At 44.5% G+C, this 22,057-nt stretch overlaps 1 protein-coding gene across 1 annotated transcript in view; it reads left to right on the plus strand.

Moving 5' to 3' along the window:
* The window catches only part of RNF144A (ring finger protein 144A), a 28,950-nt gene extending 12,873 nt beyond the window's left edge, over window positions 1–16,077 (plus strand). Inside the window, exons 2-7 of the mRNA XM_032214141.1 lie at window positions 4,384–4,488; window positions 4,639–4,699; window positions 7,450–7,657; window positions 8,817–8,964; window positions 10,473–10,562; window positions 15,482–16,077. Of these exons, the coding sequence (XP_032070032.1) occupies window positions 4,384–4,488; window positions 4,639–4,699; window positions 7,450–7,657; window positions 8,817–8,964; window positions 10,473–10,562; window positions 15,482–15,613 (744 nt within the window). The 3' untranslated portion in view covers window positions 15,614–16,077. The remainder of the gene's footprint in view (window positions 1–4,383; window positions 4,489–4,638; window positions 4,700–7,449; window positions 7,658–8,816; window positions 8,965–10,472; window positions 10,563–15,481) is intronic.
* The last annotated feature ends 5,980 nt before the right edge of the window (window positions 16,078–22,057 follow it).

The raw sequence follows: 22,057 nt of genomic DNA on the forward strand, positions 1-22,057 counted from the left end.
CACTGTTATCCATACAATTTTCGTATGAACCTTCAAAATTTTGCAGCAAATATTGAGGCTCCTAAAATTTCAGCGTCACCAAAAGCATCGTAGAGATTTAATTTCTGTAACAATAGACTGTGTTTGTCTGTGTGTAATGTTTTAAGATGATTGTTGAGCCGAGGTGGCGCAGTGGTTAAATGCAGCACTGCAGGCTATTTCAGCTGACTGCTAGTTCGGCGGTTCGGCGGTTCAAATCTCACCGGCTCAGGGTTGACTCAGCCTTCCATCCTTCCGAGGTGGGTAAAATGAGGACCCGGATTGTTGTTGGGGGCAATATGCTGACTCTGTAAACCGCTTAGAGAGAGCTGAAAGCCCTATGAAGCGGTATATAAGTCTAACTGCTATTGTTATTGCTATTGCTATAGTTCAAATCTCACCAGGCTCAAGGTTGACTCAGCCTTCCATCCTTCCAAGGTGGGTGAAATGAGGACCCAGACTCTGGGGGCGATATGCTGACTCTGTAAACTGCTTAGAGAGGGCTGAAAGCCCTATGAAGCGGTATATAAGTCTAACTGCTATTGTTATTGCTATTGCTATAGTTCAAATCACATCAGGCTTAAGGTTGACTCAGCCTTCCATCCTTCCGAGGTGGGTGAAATGAGGACCCAGACTCTGGGGGCAATATGCTGACTCTGTAAACGGCTTAGAGAGGGCTGAAAGCCCTATGAAGCGGTATATAAGTCTAACTGCTATTGCTATTGCTATATTGTTTTATTACTGATCTTGAATGGTCAAATAATACTTTTTGTTATGAGAACTCGTGTGTCAGGGTTCCAAGTAACACATCCAACGAAAGAAGTCGCCGAGGCTTGACGTTCCTCAAAGGTTCCATTTTATTAGCGATGTCATATTGTCACATCTGGGAAAACCCAAATCTGAGCGTTCTGGGTTTTTCCCACCCAAAAGAAAGTGAAAGATCCATCTCCTGCACCCACAGGTCCATCACATGGTCCAATCAATTCACTGTCCAAACCGGAGACAATCCCCAGTCACTCCCATCCAGACGCAGGCTGAATGCCCTTGACTTTTAGAGAAAGGAATGTCGTTATGGCTAATCCTCCACCACTCCTTGCTGTTGTGACTCAGCAGACGTTTGCTGTGAGTTGAGTCAGGATGCAGGAATAACAATGCAGCTGGGGCTCGTTAGTGTTGTTTTCTGGAGATAAAAGGACTGATGGTGCCACGCCCTGGTTGCAGAAGTCAACGTTCGTTCATCGTTCATCAGTCGTGGTTTGTTTGTGAGAGGCACTTGGATAAGTGATTTGCTTTCTGTAACCCTGATTCAAAGAGACACTTGGAGAAGTGATTTGCTTTCTTTCTGTACACCTGGTTTGGCCGTAAGAGAGCTTTGTTTTTGCATTCTGTTATCTTCTTGCCAGAGACTTTATTTATGTTTATTTTGGGCTCGCAGCCAGTCTGAGCCGAGGACTGATAAAGTTATTCCCTTTTAAGTCTGTCTGCCTGTCGTCTTTGAACGAGCGAAGAAGGGGGGGTCAGAACACCTTGCTATCCCCTCTCCCTCTTTCCCAGGCACTAAATGTGGAAGCCCTGAAGCTCCAACACTACTATAGTAGTTAATCACAAAGGAATATCCTCATCAGGCAATACGTTGTTTAATCAGAAGTATTTCAACATTCTTAACTTTTATAAATGAATATCTCATATAGGATGTTACAATATAAACAGAAAACTTTTACCATCTTAGGGGCATAATAATTATACAGGTGTCTCACTCTGGGAAGTGATTATCATTAGTTCCCATCTGGCTTCTAAGCAATGAACTGCACATTCTGTGCACAAGACAGTCATTCCCAGTCAGAAGAAGACAATACGGAAATCCAGGGGATGTAAAGGTTAATTTCCTCTTCGGAGAATAACAAATGTACAGTGCACATTTGGGGATTCCATTGACACGAATGGGGAGATGGGAATTCATTGAAAGTTTGCAAACTAATATTTACTAAATGCAGCTCATAAAAAAAGATGGCCCATTCGGCCACGCATTTCACAGAATGGAATCATATTTCATATTTTGGTTTAGTTCATAAAGGTAACAAGCAATTTCTTCAAAATTCTGCTTGCGAAATGCACCTGGAGCAGCTCCAGCTGTTAAGATAAGATGCCGTAATACAGTATAGTTCTCCTTAAATTAGTCATTATGGCCACACTCAATATGTGATTCTGCACCCATGGAACGAACTCCCCACAGGGATTCGGACCCTCACCTCTCTCCAGGCCTTCCGAAAAGCCGTCAAAACCTGGCTTTGCCGGCAGGCCTGGGGGTGATGAGTTTCCTCCTCTCTCGACTTGTATGGTTGTGTGACTCTTGCTTATTTTAATTATCTGTATTTCGTTTTATGTTCCCCCTTTTTCCCCTTTCTTCGCCGGCCTGAGTCCTCCCGGAGAAGGGCGGCATACAAATAATAAAATTCTATTCTATTCTATTCTATGTTCTTTTTCCTGGCACATAATCAGAGGACAACAACTGCCTCTTTCAACTGCCGGAAAAGACCGAGTGGCTGTTGTGTTTCCCTCCCAACAATTCGACCAGTACTCCATTCTACACCCCTCAGAGAGGGTTCGCAACTTGGGAGTCCTCCTGGATCCACAGCTGTCCTTTGACTACCATCTGACGGCTGTGACCAGGGGGGCATTTGCCCAGGTTCGCCTGGTGCGCCAGTTGCGACCCTACCTGAATCGGGAGGCTCTCACAACAGTCACTCGGGCCCTTGTGACCTCTAGGCTGGAATACTGCAATGTGCTCTACATGGGGCTGCCCTTGAAGAGCATCCGGCGACTTCAGCTAGTCCAGAATGCGGCCGCGCGAGTGATCGTGGGTGCACCTCGTTTCACCCACATAACACCTATCCTCCGCGAGCTGCGCTGGCTACCTGTTGATCTCCGGGTGCGCTTCAAGGTGCTACTAGTCACCCACAAAGCCCTCCATGGTAGTGGATCTGCGTACTTGAGAGACCGCCTTCTGCCAATTACCTCCCTGCGACCAATTAGATCTCATAGATTGGGCCTCCTCCGAATTTCATCTGCCAGCCAGTGCCGGCTGGCAACTACAAGGAGGAGAGCCTTTTCTGTAGTAGCTCCGACCCTTTGGAACGAGCTCCCCGTGGAGATTCGTACCCTCACCACCGTCCAGGCCTTCCGCATAGCCCTTAAGACCTGGCTAGCACGTCAGGCCTGGGGACAAAGATAATCGCCCCTCCCGAATGATGAATGAATGTTGCTCATTATTTTATTCTATGTTTGTCTACGTTATTGTTTGTATATCCCTCCCTTGATTTTATGTAAGCCGCCCTGAGTCCCCTCAGGGAAAAGGGCGGCCTATAAATGTTAATAAACCTAAACCTCTTTCTCCCAAGTTTCTTGCCTTTTTTTATTCAGAGGGAAAGTAAGGAAACGAGTGACATTTATGAGCTGCAGGAACAGTAGGTTTGATATTATACTGCCTGCAGGGAACATGGACCATGTAAAAACCCTGCTGTCTCTGGTGGCCTTTATGTTTCCTTTGAAGTATTGAACAGCTAATAACTAGATGATAACAGAGTAGACCAAATTTTGCCGTTGGACTGGTTCTGCTACTAGGTGGTGTTATCTCATTTGCATGCAGCTCTTCTTCTTCAAGCAAAGACCAGAAGAGGAAAGCTGCATCAATGTAGACCAAAGCAAACTGTTCCAATTGTGGTTTGGAAAAGGAAGGTGGAAAGGAATCAGGGAAGGGAGGGGAAAGGAGAGGAGAGGAGGGGAGGAAGGAAGGAAGGAAGGAAGGAAGGAAGGAAGGAAGGAAGGAAGGAAGGAAGGAAGGAAGGAAAAAGTCCTTGGAAAAGGTCTGCTCGATAAGAAAAGTAGGCCAGACTTCAAAAAAGTTGGCTTGGTGCAACCACAAAACCAAAACTGTGTGGTATGAAAGCTGGGCTGGGATTCAGACATGAAAATGACCCAGTGACTAAAACTAAAAGAACCTAAAACAAGAAACTGAGATGGAACTCATATATAAGGAAATAATAAGTATGGGTATTTCTGACTTCAAATTATAGGTTGAGATCCATGATATCCAATCTGGAACAATTCAAGTTCCTTAGACTTACCTGCTGAGTGAAGCATTCACTCAGCGAACCTTATATCTTTGTTAACAAAGAATTATTGGAAATAATTTTTGCAGATAACGGCACAAAAAGGACTCAGATGTACCGCAATTAGGCTACTCCTGTGAGTTAACTCCTAAGGCTTAGGTTGACTTCATTATCTGAAAAAGTATTCAGTATTCTACAGTATTTATCTTCCAGTCACTGTGTGGCATTGATAGTTCTTTTCCCTGACTTTCTGCAGTGCCTGAAACAGTATGTGGAGCTTTTGATCAAGGAAGGCCTTGAAACAGCAATTAGCTGTCCTGATGCTGCTTGCCCAAAACGTGGGCATTTGCAAGAAAATGAAGTACGTTCCCTCTACATCTTTATTTCACATTATGGTCACGCTCACGTCTAATTATAAATCATGATTTTTTTATTACGTTCCTTTTTATCTGATAACCTTTTAGTTACAATATAGTTATGTTAAATGCTATTTCTCTCTTCTCCTCGACAGATTGAGTGTATGGTTGCATCAGAAATCATGCAGAGATACAGAAAACTACAGTTTGAAAGAGGTATCGTATGCGGCTACAATCTAGAATCCATAGTTCGCCCCAAACTAGGGAAATAATTTGGTTCCATTTTTTAAAAAAACAATTCTTTATTCTGCTTTGTTCAATACTTTCTGGAATATATCTTGTTATATAAATCAGAGGGAGTGTTTTGAGATGATTTTTATTTAGTTTTTCATTAGGTTTATATCTTGCCTTTATCTTGTACAACTCAAGGCGGGCATCCATAATAACTCCTGCCTCCTATTTTCTCCACAACAAACACCCTGCAAGAGAATGACTGGCCCACAGTCACCCAGGCAGACTATAACTCATCAGAGCCGAGGTGGCGCAGTGGTTAGAATGCAGTACTGCAGGCCACTTCAGCTGACTGCTATCTGCAGTTCGGCGGTTCTAATCTGACCGGCTCAAGGTTGACTCAGCCTCCCATCCTTCCGAGGTGGGTGAAATGAGGACCCAGACTGTGGGGGCGATATGCTGACTCTGTAAACCGCTTAGAGAGGGCTGGAAGCCATATGAAGCGGTATATAAGTCTAACTGCTATTGCTATTGCTATCATGTTCTGAATTTTGTTCCTGTGCCTTAACCACTACACCAAACTCATGCCCATACCAAATTTGGTTGGCTCTAATTTGGGGAGAAAAAAACAGTTAAAACAAAGTCACCCTACAGGCAGGGCAAAGAAGATTTATGTAAGGGATCATTATACTGTCTTTGGTATTGTGTTATTAAAAATCAAGATTGTAGACTAGTTTCAAGCAATGTTTTCATGGCTACGAGGAGAGAGAGGTGTTGTTGCGAAGAGTTTTTTCAATTACTCTTTTTTTTCTCACCAAGGACTCCTGGGGATAAGGTGATTAAGCAGGTTTTTTTTTCCTTTGTGAGGGTGGTATGAGAAGGTGGTTTTTTTACCATATGTAACATTATTTTATTAAGGGAAACCAAGTTCTGATGAGTTTGGATTCTTCTTCCAAGAAACTACTCTGCATGGGGTGTTGTAGAACACTGTCGGAAGGAAACAGAGGCAGGAATAATAATAGCTCTTTTTTTTTTTTTTTGCTTTCCCATTATATTTGAAAATAAAATGTTTGCCTTGTTCCCTGCATATTCTATATTAGTGAAAGCTTTAGAATGCAGTGTTGTCAGACACTGGACATTCCTCATTGTGTTCCACGGTTCACCGACAAATGCGTGCTCGACGAAAGCGCGTCGACGAAACCGCGGCGAGAAAACCGCGAGGTCGAAATCGCCTCGACAAATGAGCGCAGAAACGCGCCGACAACAAACAACTAATAACAACCTAATAACCCTAAACCTAACCCTAAACCTTACCCTAAACCTAACCCTAAACCTAATCCTAAACCTAACCCTGAACCTAACCCTAACCCTAAAACTAACCCTAAACCTTACCGTAAACCTAACCCTAAACCAGTGATGGCGAACCTATGACACGCGTGTCAGTGCTGACACACGTAGCCATTTGGGGTGACACGCACAGGATTTCATGCGATTCATCCTCGGCTCCTGCACGGCCGCCGAGGATGAAAGAATCTGTGCTGGAGGAACGGGGGGGGCGGGACGTGTGATCTCCCCCGCCCACACTCACTTACTGTATCGCCGCCGCCCCTTTCTGAGCGCAGGGGCTGCTGGTAAGGCGTGCGTGCCGTGCGCACACACGTCATCAGCGCGGCGAGGGAGGACCCGCAGGAGAGGAGCACGGGAACAGTGCGCGCCTCTCTCCAGTCAGGCCGGCACAGAGAGTTTACTCCTGGGACTGTCAGTTACGACCGCACCACAGCAGGGAACAGCGGAGTGCCAACGGGAACTGTGAGCGCCATTAGCAGCAACTATTGGGGTGCCATGGACTTGTAATTGCCCACAATAACTGAGATAAGTGAGGGGGAGGTTGTGTTAGCTTGTTAGGCTAGTTAACCCCTAATTGGCTATCTATAATTCTATCTGCTGTCACTGGCCCACTGATGGAGCACCCAAAAAATAAAAAACAAAGGTTAAGTAAAGGGAGTGGTAGTGGCAGTGGCCGACCCTTTCAAGAGACATGGAGCGAGATGTATGGCATTATAGAAAATATGGCAGATCATTTTGCGTTCTATGTACTGAAACGGTAGTAAGCAGAACGTGGAATATAAATAGACATTTTGAAACTAATCATTCCCAGCTCTTGGAAAAAAGTGAGGATGAAAGAAGTTACTAAGCAGGTATGTTAAATAATTTGTTTTTGGTTTATTAAATACAATTATATATTGCAATTATACATTTTTGTAGTTTAAACTATAAATTGCGCAAAATTATGTTTTTGTCGAAGTGACACACAACGCGAGTTATGCTCGATTTTTTGCCGATTTTTGACACACCACGCCAAAAAGGTTGCCCATCACTGCCCTAAACCTTACCCTAACCCTAACCCTAACCCTAATCCTAAACCTAACCCTGAACCTAACCCTTACCTTAACTTAAATCACGCTTTTGTGGGCGCGGTTTTGTCGGCGCATTGTTGGCACGTTTATGATGTTGTGGTTTTCTCGCCGCGGTTTTGTCGGCGCGCTTTTGTCGTGCGTGCATTTGTCGGGTCACGGTGTTCCACAGTTCCAAGTCTTCACCTTTGTCATTGGAATTTAAGCAACTGCCAGATTATTGATATCTAATCTATTATCCCAGCCCTCCATACAAATTAAATGTATTAATTCTGCTGTTAAGTTACAGCTTTTCTCAACTGTGCCTTATTTCCTTAACAGAAGTGCTTTTGGATCCCTGTCGGACTTGGTGCCCGTCTTCTTCCTGCCAAGCAGTTTGCCAGCTTCAGGAATCAGGACCTCAGAGCCCCCAGTTGGTGCAGTGCAAAGTCTGTGACATAGAGTTTTGTTCAGCATGCAAATCTAACTGGCATCCAGGACAAGGATGCCAAGAGAATATGCCCGTCAGCTTCCTTCCAGGGGAAACAAGGTACAGAGCTATTGAGTGAGGTGCCTGTATTCCCAACGTATTACTAGCAGCTTTTTCACTCCGCTTTCACAAGGCTGGTTTCACCGCTGTTGTCTCAGGTGGCGTGTTGTTAGTTGACTGGATGTTTTTTAACCTTGGTATCAGTAACAACCACAGCAGATGACACGGGGCTCAGAGTGATGCAAATAAAAGCAACATCATGATTCATTTCATTTATTTCATTTATTAAATTTATAGGCCGCCCAATCCCGGAGGACTCCGGGCGGCTTACAACGAAAGAAGGAAAAAAGAAAAGCAAAATAAGTAAAAAAAATAGTTTAAAATTCACAACACGGATACGTTCTAATCGGGGCTGGACCTTAACAGCCCCAGGCCTGCCAGAACAGCCAGGTTTTAACGACTTTCCTGAAGGCCATGAGAGTGGGTAAGGTCCGGACCTCTGGGGGTAGCTGATTCCACAGGGTTGGAGCAGCCACAGAGAAGGCTCTCCTCCGGGGGCCCGCCAGCCGACAGGGTCTGGCTGACGGTATCCGAAGGAGGTCCACCCTGTGGGATCTTATCGGCCGTTGGGAGGTGTATGGCAGTAGGCGGCCTCGCAGATAGGCTGGTCCTAAGCCATGTAGGGCTTTAAAGGTAATAACCAACACCTTGAATCGCGTCTGGAGACCAATTGGCAGCCAGTGCAACTCGCGGAGGACAGGTGTAATATGGGTGTATCTCGGTACACCCAATACCGCTCGCGCGGCTGCATTCTGGACTAGCTGTAGTCTCCGAACGCTTTTCAAGGGTAGTGATGTTGCAGGGCAAACCCTCCCTTCTTTTATAGGCAATGTAGCATTATAAGTATGCGCCAAAAATGAAAACCTTGCCCCGTGTTACTGTGCAGACGTTACTTTTTAGCATTATCCAGTTAGATCGAATGACAAAACTCTAGGATGGTCTTAGAATCTGTCTTTGAATATGGTTGTATCACAGATCTCCCTTTTTATGCACTCTAGGAGAGAGAAACATCTGCCAGTAACTCGGTTTGAACTCCCAAACTTCCAAGTGGGAGGTGGGAGTCTTCCACCATTGGACCACACAGAAATAATTTCAGTTTGAAAGGGACGCATGCCGAAAGAGTATTTGTTCACTAATATAATCAATCTGTTTCTCCCAGCTCTGTTTATAAAATGGAAGAAGACGATGCTCCAATCAAGCGCTGCCCGAAATGCAAAGTTTATATTGAAAGGGATGAAGGCTGTGCCCAAATGATGTGTAAAAATTGTAAGCATGCCTTCTGCTGGTATTGTCTGGAATCACTTGATGTAAGTTTTCGTTTTATGATGAGAATATTATTGTTCATTAAAGCTACTGCAATCGGGACCCCAAAAGTAGACCCCCTTAAATGCCATTCTCAATAAGGGGGAGATAGCATCCATGTATGGGTTCACACTGTCCGTACTCTGATTGGACTGAGTCTGATTACTAATTAATATGCAATAACCCTATCCTGGTGTGACTCCATCCAGTTTTTCGACTCAGTCCACTCTGGGACAATCGGGTTATCCAACTTTCTCTTATAATTGTGACTTTGAACGTTCTACGACAAGTGGCTGAATGCTGCTCTGAGGTTTGGAGCCGTGAGTACTTCTGGCCCGACCATTCCAGGCCATAGTTCATAGCCAAGGGGCCTCGACCCAGTGTGTGTCCTGATTATCTACTGTCACGTCGTGACTGTATAATTGAGGGGAAAGGAGTGGACGTTTGTCTCAGGCATTTCCGCGCTATGCGCGCCTTCTCCCATCACCCGGACGCACATGAGGCAGCGCAACGCTATTTCTGACTGCCGGAGAGGTTGGGCGCGAAACGGTTTCACTCCTGGAGCTCGTGCACCCCGTGCAAACCATCCAGAACCGCCTATGCAGCCTCTGGTGGGCCTAGCTGCCCCAGATCAACCAAAAAGCACACGAACGCCATTTTGACTGGGGGCGGAGCCCAGAGTAGTCGCAGCCGCCATTTTCAACACCTCAATCAGGTGACTACCTTGATGGCTCACAGCAACGGACAGGGCCTACAATCAGAGTACGAACAGTGTCAACTCATACATGGATGCTATCTCCCCCTTATTAGAAGAAGCGTATCGGCTAAGTAAGGGTGTTCGTGCCCTTTTTGTAGGATATTCCAAATTTGAAAAATGAATAGACCAACATTGATAAGTTAGCCATTTAAATATTAAATTCTTTATTATTATGTTACATTTGTAGAAGTAACAATTTATTGTATACATATTCATTGGAATAGAAATAGAAATGAAACGGAACAGAATGGAACAGAACAGAACAGAATAGAATTCTTTATTGGCCAAGTGTGATTGAACACACGAGGAATTTATGGTATGTGATACCATTTCAGGAAGACAGCGTTAGTTGAAAAGCTAACGTTTGGGATTTGTACATACAGTATACAGTATATACAGCATATGGCATTATTGGCATTAGAGAATCACAATTTTGAAGAAATACGTCACGTATCAAAGACCAGTTTACAGAACAATACATGCCAACCGTATTGATGCTCCACCCATATTTGCAAGAGACAATCAAGGATAATAAGAATAATAATGATGTTGCTGATGCATTGCTATGCCATTATGGGCACCTCCATCATCTGGAGGGAGTGACTTTTTCACTTCACTTTGCCTATTTTGGGCTTGTGCGTGTATGAGTGTAGACATGAATATCGCCAGCCTTTCTTAGGAGAAGCAGCATGAATGTGTGCCATGATTCAGCATCCAAACCTCCAAAAAAGTCATTTTTTTTCTGCTTTTTCCTAGGATGACTTTCTCCTTATACATTATGACAAAGGTCCTTGCCGAAACAAGTTAGGCCATTCAAGGGCATCGGTTATTTGGCACAGAACACAGGTAGGTGATTCTCTAACTTTACTGTGCAGAGATTAAGTGAATTTAAAGAATTCTGGCTCAAAAGATTATGAAATAATTTCACATTTATGGAGTAATTGCTCATAAAAGAAATCAGTCAAAGAAAATAGGAAATAGGTTTTTTTTCATGACCCGACAAAAGTGTGCACGACAAAAGCGCGCCGACAAAACCGCGTCGCTAAAACCGCAACGTCATCAACGCGCCAACAGCAGCACGGCAACAACAGTGCGTTGACAGAAGGGCGATTTAAGGTTAGGGTTAGGGTTAGCGTTAGTGTTAACGTTTAGGGTTAGCGTTAGGTTTAGGGTTAGATTTAGGGTTAGGTTTACAGCGCGCTTCTGTCGCCGCGCTGTTGTCGGCGCGATTCAGCGCTCATTCGTCGGAGCGCTTTAGAACTGGCGGTTTTGTCACTGCGGTTTAGTCGGGCGTGCTTTTGTCGTTCGCCCTCTTGTCAGTGATCTGTTTTTTTAAAATGATGTTAGCTAACTACTTTTGCACAGTCACTGTACATTTTTACAGTCAGTTTTGTTGTTGATGAACTTTGTTGCAAAATCACAAGAGCCATTTGTGGAGTGGTTAAGGCACCAGGCTAGAAACTGGGAAACTCTGGATTTCAGTCCTGGTTTAGGTAGACAGCCAGCTGGGCAACCTTAAGTTACCTGGCTCCCTCTCAGCCTTAGGAACGAAGCAATGGCAAATCACTTCTAAAAAATAACCTTGCAGGAAAACTTCAGAGTTTAATCTAGGCAGCTACTAGGAAACAACGTTGACTCGAAGGCACAAAGAATCACAGAGTGCAATCCTAACTTACAGCAGCGAGTATGGGAAGAGACTATCTCCTCCCAACTATACTTGCTAAGATTATCAGGATGGAAAGTGTTGAGTAACGTTTTCCTTGGGCTTCTTCTCTTGAATATCTTTGTCCTTTCTCCTGAGGACTTTCTAGAACAGGGGTCTCCAACTTGGCGACTTTAAGCCTGGAGGACTTCAACTCCCAGAATTCTGCCCTCCGGGATTGGGCGGACTATAAATCTAACAAATTGAATTGAATTGAAGCTTAAAGTCGCCAAGGTTGGAGACCCCTGTTCTAGAGAAGCACTTCTAATTATTTCACCTGCCTGAATCCAGCTGCTCCTCTGCCGCTGGACTCTGGGACCTTCCAGAGAATATTTCAACATGTCTTAACATCTTCCCTCGTGGTTCGGAAGGGGGGAAAAGTGGTTAGGATTGTGCTCTGCTTTCTTTTGGAAAGGAATTAAAATACTCCTGGAAGCATTGCAACAACCTAAGGAGAGAGGGGTGGCTGCTGGAGTTATTATGGATAAAGTAACCCAGCCAGCTGTGAAGGAGGAAGCCGTAATATTTTTCATGAAGTGAAGCAGTCATAAATTCCCCCCTCTGCAAAATGAATTGTTAGAAAAATTAAAATAATGTGGATTTTTTTGCAACCGCATAGGACTTCCAAGTATGCCGTTACATAACATGCTTTAAATCTCCCGAACTGAAGGTTGTTTCAACCCTGCCATCTGGCGGCCAAAAAAAGGACTTTCACTTCCTGATGAAAAAATAGTAAACTCTAAATATTATTAAGTAGTTAACCTAGATTCAATTTTTTTTTCCTTGAGAAAGGAGAAAATTTGAAAATAGACTTTAAAATAAATATGACTAGGTTATTTCAACAGCGACGGGGGAATCTGTTTGAGCCCTCACTCTGCTCCCTTGTAAAATCAGGAAAATTCTACTTTCCATTCTTTTGCTTAAGAAGCTCTTGGTGAGCTCAGCAGAAGGTTTGAGTCCTGCATGAAGTAGGGCTCAAGATTCACATCTAATGTCTTGCCAAATTCAAAATTACTTATAAAGCCCTGCATGGCATCGGACCTGGGTACCTGAGAGACCGCCTCCTGCCAATTACCTCCCAAAGACCAATTCGATCACACAGGCTCGGCCTTCTCTGGATTCCATCTGCCAGCCAATGTTGGCTGGCGACCCCCCCGGGGGAGAGCCTTCTCTGTTGCTGCTCCGGCCTTCTGGAACGAGCTCCCCGTGGAGATCCAGACCCTTACTACCCTCCCGGCCTTCCGTAAAGCTACCAAGTCCTGGCTGTTCCGACAGGCTGGGGGCTGTTGAAATATCCAGCCCCGCTTCGATTGTGAATGTTGTGCATTTTTAAATTCTTTGTATTGTCTTATTTATTTCCCTTTCCCTGTTTATTGTGAGCCGCCCGGAGTCCTTCGGGAGTGGGCGGCATACAAAACTAATAAACAACAACAACAAACAAAATCTGTGATGCTTTCGTTCAACCTCACAGAATCAACATAAGCTAAAATATTTCAGAACTGAGGGATGACCTTCACACAGATCCCCGCTGGTCCTTTCTGTCTATACTGCCTAATGCCAAATTTGTCCTGCAATTCTTCAATCCTTATCCTTATTCTTGCACTTTGTGTCTTGTTAGATCAGATGGTGACCCCAAACCTGTCTCTGTTGTGAGACTTGTGGAACCCAGCCTGTCCCTAGTCTTAGTGCTAGAATCACTGTGTAACTTTTCCTTCAGTAGAAGGAGCATTTATTGGCTGCAGAATTGTAAGTGCTGTTGGATGCAGCCTCCACTGTTTGCATGGATGGAGAAGCCCTGTGCCCCGTTGAGGGTGATCTGAAACAGAAGAACTCTCCAAAGCTCTTAGAATAGAATTCTTTATTGGCCAAGTGTGATTGGACACACAAGGGATTTTTCTTTGGTGCATATGCTTTCAGTGCACATAAAAGTGCACTTGAGAGACCGCCTGCTGCCAATTACCTCCACTAGACCAATAAGATCCCACAGACTAGGCCTCCTCCGAATTCCATCTACTGGCCAGTGTCGACTGGCGACTACCCGGAGGAGAGCCTTCTCTGTGGCTGCTCCGACCCTCTGGAACGAACTCCCCGTGGAGATTCGGACTCTCACCACCCTCCAGGCCTTCCGCAAAGCCCTTAAAACCTGGTTGTTCCGACAGGCCTGGGGCTGACGGATTCCCCGCCCCGGCTCGAATTGTGTGGTTGTTGAGTGTTTTTAAATTGTTTGTAGTAGTTGTCCGTTGTTTTTCCCCCTGTTTGTATTCCCCCCCCCCGCCCCATTTTGGTTTGTGAGCCGCCCTGAGTCCCTCCGGGAATAGGGCGGCATAGAAATGCAAATAAATCAAATCAAATCAAATCAAATCAAAAGACAAGATACATTTGTCAAGAATCATAAGCACTTAACGATAGTTACAGGGTACAAATAAGCAATCAGGAAACAATATCAACATAAATCGTAAGGATACAAGCAACAAAGTTACAGTCATGCAGTCATAAGTGGGAGGAGATGGGCGATAGGAACGATGAGGAGACTAATGCAGACTTACTGAATAGTTTGGCAGTGGTGAGGGAATTATTTGTTTAGCAGAGCGATGGCGTGTGGGGAAAAACTGTCCTGTGTCTGGTTGTCTTGGTGTTCTATAGCATCATAGAGCCAAGGTGGCGCAGTGGTTAGAGTGCAGTACTGCAGGCCACTTCAGCTGACTGCTAACTGCAGTTCGGCGGTTCAAATCTCACCGGCTCAAGGTTGACTCAGCCTTCCATCCTTCCGAGGTGGGTGAAATGAGGACCCAGACTGTGGGGGCGATATGCTGACTCTGTAAACCGCTTAGAGAGGGCTGAAAGCCCTATGAAGCAGTATATAAGTCGAACAGCTATTGCTATCATTTGGGGGGTAGGAGTTGAAACAATTTATGTCCAGGATGCGAGGGGTCTGTAAATATTTTTACGGCCCTCTTTCCGACTCATGCAGTATAGGACTCAAGGGCCAGTTTGGCGTCACAGAATGCCTTTTCATTTGTCCACCAGAAGTCCGGGGATTTGGGGGAGCCCTGGAAATGTGCATAACTAGTGGGAACAATTTATGTTTGAAAAGGGAATAATGAAAGGGAAAGGGAGATGTTTTCCTTGTGTAAAGGAATCTCAAAACTTTCCTCTTGCATTTCTACTGACCGTGTCTGAATATCAGAAATAATTGTTTCCTCTCGCCCCAAAGCTTCCTTCCCCACATATAATTAGTCTTCCTCCATCTCTACCTTCGGTGACAGAGGAAGAAATGGGAGCACCCTCCAATTGGAAACCAAATTTTCCAGTTAACTCTTATTCTTACGTGGCCCTCCACCAGAAGATGAAAATATCACCGTTAGCAATAGCAGTTAGACTTACATACCGCTTCATAGGGCTTTCAGCCCTCTCTAAGCGGTTTACAGAGTCAGCATATCGCCCCCCACAGTCTGGGTCCTCATTTCACCCACCTCGGAAGGATGGAAGGATGAAAACATCTTAAAAGAAAAAGGCAGAAAGTCCAGTTGTCTCTTGAAAAAAAAATAGCAGTTCGACTTATATACCGCTTCATAGGGCTTTCAGCCCTCTCTAAGCGGTTTACAGAGTCAGCATTATTGCCCCCACAGTCTGGGTCCTCATTTCACCCAGATAGATAGATAGATAGATAGATAGATAGATAGATAGATAGATAGATAGATAGATAGATAGATAGATAGATAGATAGATAGATAGATAGCAATAGCAGTTAGACTTATATACCGCTTCATAGGGCTTCCAGCCCTCTCTAAGTGGTTTACAGAGTCAGCATATCGCCCCCACAATCTGGGTCCTAATTTCACCCACCTCGGAAGGATGGAAGGCTGAGTCAACCTTTGAGCCGGTGAGATTAGAACCGCCAAACTGCAGATAACAGTCAGCTGAAGTGGCCTGCAGTACTGCACCCGAACCGCTGCGCCACCTCGGCCCTCAGTTAATAGGGCTCTATCAATTCTCATCCTGTTAAGCAGAATAGAAGAACGTTTTTTTCACCTGTGTTACTTTCTTTCTTTCCCTAATGCAGGTTGTGGGGATTTTTGCAGGATTTGGCCTGCTGTTACTAGTGGCATCGCCGTTTCTTCTCCTCGCGACTCCCTTTGTCCTCTGCTGCAAATGCAAGTGTAGTAAAGGAGACGATGACCCTCTGCCTACTTAGAGAGAATGAAGAAGGGACCTGCTCATCATCGTTGTCAGTTTCCTACCCTCCGCGCCGCCCCCCCCCCCCTTTTGCACTTAATCTTGTTAGCGTCTTGCCTTATTCCACTTTGAATGAGAGACGAGGCACCAGAATTCCAGGAACTACTGATACCAGAGTTTCCTATCCACCAGTCAGATTATGGGTAACAGTTTAAGGACTTGGCAAAAAAAAACAAGCTTGAACCTTGGAAGTATGTGCATCGATGATCTGCGTCATTCCTTCTTCTCTGGAGGACAGCATTCTCTGGAGAACTGAGTGACACTTACCCAGATGAAAATCTTCACATATCTATTCACATTAAACTTGGAGAGGTTCTTACCCACGGCAGAGGTGGTTTTTGCAAAACCGTTACCAATTATAATATGTTCATTTTAGATGTGACTTCCGATATCTGTTTATTAAAACCAGTTTCTTAATATTTGCAATTGGGAAAAGGTCTAAGCATTCTTGTCTCATCTCCACTTCCCATCCTCCTCCTCCTCACACAAAGCAACGGCATCCAGATAGGTGCCCCAGGCCTCAGATTTTCAAGACTAAAAGGTGCCATTCCTGCCGACCAGTATTTGAAAATCTATGTAAGCTGAATAAGTGGATATGTCTGCATTTTGCTTTTTTTTTTTAATTTTAAATTTGCTTGAGGGATGGGAGGGAGGATTTTAACGTTTTATGGTTGAGTTATATGGCCCAGAACTGTTACATAATCAAGACTCTCTTAAACATCAAGGTGATATTAAATCCTTAATTTAACAGATCTCAGTTTAGAGGACTTCGGATTTAACAGAGAAAATCTGTTGTCAGAACAGGAATATGCCAGGCTGGGAGTTGGCACCGTGGCAGTTGAGGAATAGCAAGGGAGAAGAGAAGGGGAAGGGGCTGGGAGGATTGGGGGCTGGCCAATAGGATATGCCACTTTGGGAAGATGTCACGTTGAGGAAGGCAGGGATATGCACCATGCCCTGATTGCCAGCCTGGTCCAAGTGTGCCTTCCTTTTACCTACCTAGATTCGTTTCTACCTATTGTTTATTACCTATTTGCTACGTGTAAATAGAGCTGCTCTGATCTGGTATTCTTTTACATAACTAGGGAAAAAAATATTTTGTAGAAGCCAAGCATGTTCTGAGTTTCAGGAAAGTCTTGAGGCTTCTGATTTCTCTTTCGGCAGTAGGTCTGAAGACATAACACTCACCGTCATTCCCCACACGCAGGGCCGGATTTTCCTATAGGCTAACTAGGCTTCAGCCTAGGGCCTCAAGATCAAGAGGGGCCTACATTCAAATGGTTAGCAAAATTAAAATTATACTATTCTAAAAACAGTGAACACTAAAACACTGAACCGAAAATAAGGAGAAATTCTACGCATATGACTAATAAACAAACATAAAAATGTATTGGTTAAGATCCTTCCAGCGCCGCGGCAGTTGGGGAGCCCGCCCACGTTCCCGGCACCGGCGGTCGGGCGAGAGGCGTGGCCGCTCCCAGTAGCCGCCCTGTCGACGCGGAGCCCACCAGCGGCCAGGCAGGTGAGGGCGAGGGGGCCGAGCCGGGGAGCTGAGCGCAGCAGGGGGGGCGGCTGGCCTCGCTGCCTTTGCCGCAGAGCAGAGCCGTCCTCCGTCGGGAGCCCAGCTATATATATTGATATATATTGATATCTATCACAGTAATGATATATTTTATTGTCTCTCATGTAATTTACAAACTTAAAAATGGGAGGTGAAAGGGCCTCATAAGAGGAATAGCCTAGGGCCTCTTTTCATCTAAATCCGGCCCTGCCCCCCCCCATCTATTCTACTCTCCAGCGGGTATTGATGATCAGCCAGAGAGAGGGACACCTTATGATCTCCCAGCTGAATTCGTTAAGCTGTGCCTGGATGTAGAAGGATCATATACAGATGTTACAGTTCCATCTAAGGTTCTGTTTTCTCCCTTCTATTTTCCTTCAATTATTTAGAAAGTGTGCAGTGATAATACATGCTCTAAAAGCTGTTCAAAAAGTGTATTCAATTCACTTTTTTTTTTAAAAAAAACTACTTCTGTTTTGTGACGTATTGTGACAGCAAACGTTGTTTTTGAATAGCCCCCCCCCCCTTTCCTTATATTCTGACTAATAATTCTCTTCCTATTCTGAAGGGCCATAAAACGGATATCTGGCTGCAGTTGATAACTCGCCATCGGTTATTTTGTTTTGAGTGAGAACTGTAAAGTGTAGATATTAAATTAGGAGAAAGCGTTAGCTGAAAATGTTCTATCATCAACTGAAACCCGGAAATGGAAAAAAAAAATATTTCATACATATGTAAGACAATTGAAAGATAAAATATTTTTGTGGCATAATAAAGACGTAACCATTGGGCTGAGGATTTGTACTCGTTACCTAATGCAATTCTGGCCACTTCTGTTCTCCCGTAACAAACAAATTAATCCATTGGTTGCATTGCCTTAATCTTTTCTCTCTCTTTTTTTGCTAGTAACAAAAATGAAATCACTTCTCCTCGTTTTCCCATTTATCTTTTTTTTTTTAGATGATTAGCAGAGGTAAGGAGTGACATTTGTCTCTGGCACCAGTGGGAAAAAATCTAGCCATAATTGCCATCCAAGACACAGCAACCCTTTCAAAATAGTAGTGGGAATCGGAGAGATGAAATATTCTTATTGTGATCCTAACTGGAATCTTTGCACCTCATCCACGTTCTTGACATTTAGCATAAATTTAAAAAAAAAGAATTGTTTTAAGAAGCAAACCAAGGAGCTACTTACCCGCAGTGAGGTCAAGACGATGAAATGTGTGTCAGGATATCACGGTACAAGCTCACAAAGGCCATTGTGACTAACCTTCCAGCCCTTGTCCCCACTCCTCCTGACACCTGTGTAAAGAAACAAGAGGCATTTGCAGTAGCTTCTCTTTGAATCATTTTGCAGGAATGCCGGGGCCCTCCAAAGCATGAGCCAGTTTGAGAGCTATTGTAAATTTGTGCATATGCAAAATACCCCACAAACTAGTTTTACAAAGGGTTTTGTCCTAGCAAAACAGAGTGCAATGGGAATAGTGGCATTAAGGGATTTTTTTAGCCGTCGTGCTTGCTAATGCATTCTGCAAACGACAAAACTCATCTGTTGTGTCTAAAGTCCCCTGCTGGTTCCTGCTTTGTTACACATGTAATCCTGTTTTATTGGAGTCCAAAAATATTAGGTCCAGGTGTGTGCCATACAGTTGAATCATCCCTGCTCATTGAACCACGATTATTATTATTTTTTTAAATCTTGTATAGAGAAGCATGGAAGAGTCCTAACATATCGATAAACAATGTCGACTTACAGTAAAAGAAATACATTTTGTTCCTGTATTTGAAATGTAACTACATTCTGTGCCACTAACACTGTGATGTATAAAAGAGCTGTTGAATGCCTTTGAATGTTGTTTTGTACTTTGGAATCATATCGAAGAGTTTTATTTGTAATTTCAATAGATATTTTAAACGAATCTCTCTTCTGTCTGTTTGGGTTCTTCCCCCCTGCCCTTAACTTACTCTACTCTGGAAGTGTGCCTATGTGCAACCGGAGTTAACCACTACTGCTCAAGTGGTGGTGGCCAGTGATGTCACTTCATACTCTTAAGGGATGGTGATGTCATTGGTAATGGACAGTGTTCCCTGTTTACAAAAGCCCCCAAAGATAATAGTGATTCTGTTCTCACTTTCTGCTACCTTCTCTAGCTTCTCAGCACCTTGTCTTGCCCAAAAAGATATGATTCAATTGGCATAAGGCCACCAATAGCTGTCTGAAATGGGGAGAAATAATCATTCTGTGACTTTTCCCCCTCTCTGGATTATGAAAAAGTGGAGTCCCGTTCCCCCCCCCCTCAGATTAGACTCCCATTCTGTTGCAAGAGAAAGCTCATAAACCAGAAAGCTATCAATTTATTCCATTGTATCTTGACCAGGGGGACGCGGTGGCTCAGTGGCTAAGACACTGAGCTTGTTGATCAGAAAGGTCGGCAGTTTGGCATTCGAATCCCTAGTGCTGTGTAACAGAGTGAGCTCCCGTGACTTGTCCCAGCTTCTGCCAGTTCGAAAGCATGTAAAAATGCAAGTAGAAAAATAGGGACCACCGTTGGTGGGAAGGTAACAACGCTCCATGGGCCTTCGGTGTCTAGTCATGCCGGGCACCTGATCATGGAGATGTCTCCAGACAGCGCTTGCTCTTCGGCTTTGAAATGGAGATGAGCACTGCCCCCTAGAGTCAGGAATGACTATGTGCGAGGAGAACCTGAACCTTACCTTTTAGCTTGACCTTCTATCACAAACTGCATTTTGTCTGCTTGCTTCCAGGAGAAAATAAACCAAGAATGGTTTAGCAATGAAGTTTGGCTCCTTAATGTGGCTTCTAACCTACCCAACTGTCAGGAGCAAGAGTGAAGGTTTCCTTGGCCAATCCAGTCTTTTGCTTCCCTTCAACTGAAATGAGCTTTCCCTGCATTGTCCTCAGCCTTCCAGTAGTTTTTCTAAGGACATGGACTGTGTGACATCAGCTTGCATGCATGGAAATCCATGTATGGGCTTGCTTGGATATGCAGGGAACAGATTCATCATGGAGATGAAGTAACCGCCAGCCCCCTCCCTAGCTTGTGTTACAAGGGATAAAGATACAAGGGAGGGTCTTAATCAATATGCACATTTCTGTGTCATTTCCTCTCACAATAACTGCCCATTGGTCTCCGGACACGCTTCAAGGTGCTAGTTGTTACTTTTAAAGCCCTACATGGTACAGGACCTGGCTACCTGAGAGACCGCCTCCTGCCATTTACCTCCCAGAGACCCATAAGATCCCACAGATTAGGCCTCCTCCGGATTCCATCTGCCGGTCAATGTCGGCTGGCGACCCCCCGGCGGAGGGCCTTCTCTGTAGCTGCTCCGGCCCTATGGAACGATCTTCCCGTGGAGATCTGGACCCTTACTACCCTTCCGGCCTTCCGCAAAACGACCAAGACCTGGCTGTTCCGGCAGGCCTGGGGCTGTTGAATTTGTCCAGCCCCATCCTAAGTTGTGAATGTTGTGGAATTTTAAAGTTGTTTTTTAATTTTTTGTATGTTCCCCCTTCCTTTTTTATCTGTAAGCCGCCCTGAGTCTCTCGAGAGTGGGCGGCATACAAACCCAATAAAATGAAATGTATGAATGAAATGAAAATGAATTCAGGGAAATAACTTTTAACGGAGGACAGAAGAACTGCTTCAAAGGCTCTGAGCATATTTGGCGATCAACAGCCACCATATTTCTACTCTCAGTTGTAAAATGACAATTATTAAAAGGAGTGAAAGAGGACAATTAACTTCTTTGCCAGCACTGCTCTCTAATAAGAGGAAGGAATGTTGACCAGTATGATCTACAGTGTTTTGAGGCACGTTTCAGTTTTGAATGGTTAACTTAGTAAAGGTTTATCATAAAAAAAAAACACCACAAGTCAATTCTTTGCTTAACGACCAGGTTCCCAGTCCCAATTACAATCATTAATTGTAGAGCCGAGGTGGCGCAGTGGTTAAATGCAGCACTGCAGGCTACTTCAGCTGACTGCAGTTCTGCAGTTCGGCTGTTCAAATCTCACCGGCTCAGGTTTGACTCAGCCTTCCATCCTTCCGAGGTAATAGCAATAATAGCAATAACAGTAGACTTATATACCGCTTCATAGGGCTTTCAGCCCTCTCTAAGCGGTTTACAGAGTCAGCATATTGCCCCCAACAACAATCCGGGTCCTCATTTTACCCAACTCGGAAGGATGGAAGGCTGAGTCAACCCTGAGCCGGTGAGATTTGAACCGCTGAACTACTGATCTAGCAGTCAGCCTGCAGTGCTGCATTTAACCACTGCGCCACCTTGAGCGCAGTGGTTAAATTGAATTGAGGTGGGTAAAATGAGGACCTGGATTGTTGTTGGGGGCAATATGCTGACTCTGTAAACCGCTTAGAGAGGGCTGAAAGCCCTATGAAGCGGTATATAAGTCTAACTGCTATTGCTATTGCTATTCAAAGAAAAATTAAGAGATGTATGTAAATCATGTGTGGAAAAAAGCCTCATATGAGAATTTGACTCAGCCTTCCATCCTTCCAAGGTGGGTAAAATGAGGACCCGGATTGTTGTTGGGGGCGATATGCTGACTCTGTAAACCGCTTAGAGAGGGCTGAAAGCCCTATGAAGCGGTATATAAGTCTAACTGCTATTGCTACTGCTATTGCTATTAAAGGAGGAGTATCTCTTTTAACAGATTTTGTCAGGGGCGATATTCATGGACCTGTCCTGCAGATCTTGGCAGCCAGGCAGGTACCTAGATTGTATCTTGAGGACTACCTATACATCCAAGCAAGGGGAGTCCATTGTGTTGTGGGTTGCTGGTTCCATTGTCGAATTGTTCTC

Source organism: Thamnophis elegans, chromosome 3 (genome assembly GCF_009769535.1).
Source record: "Thamnophis elegans isolate rThaEle1 chromosome 3, rThaEle1.pri, whole genome shotgun sequence".
Classification (NCBI taxonomy): Eukaryota; Metazoa; Chordata; class Lepidosauria; order Squamata; family Colubridae; genus Thamnophis; species Thamnophis elegans.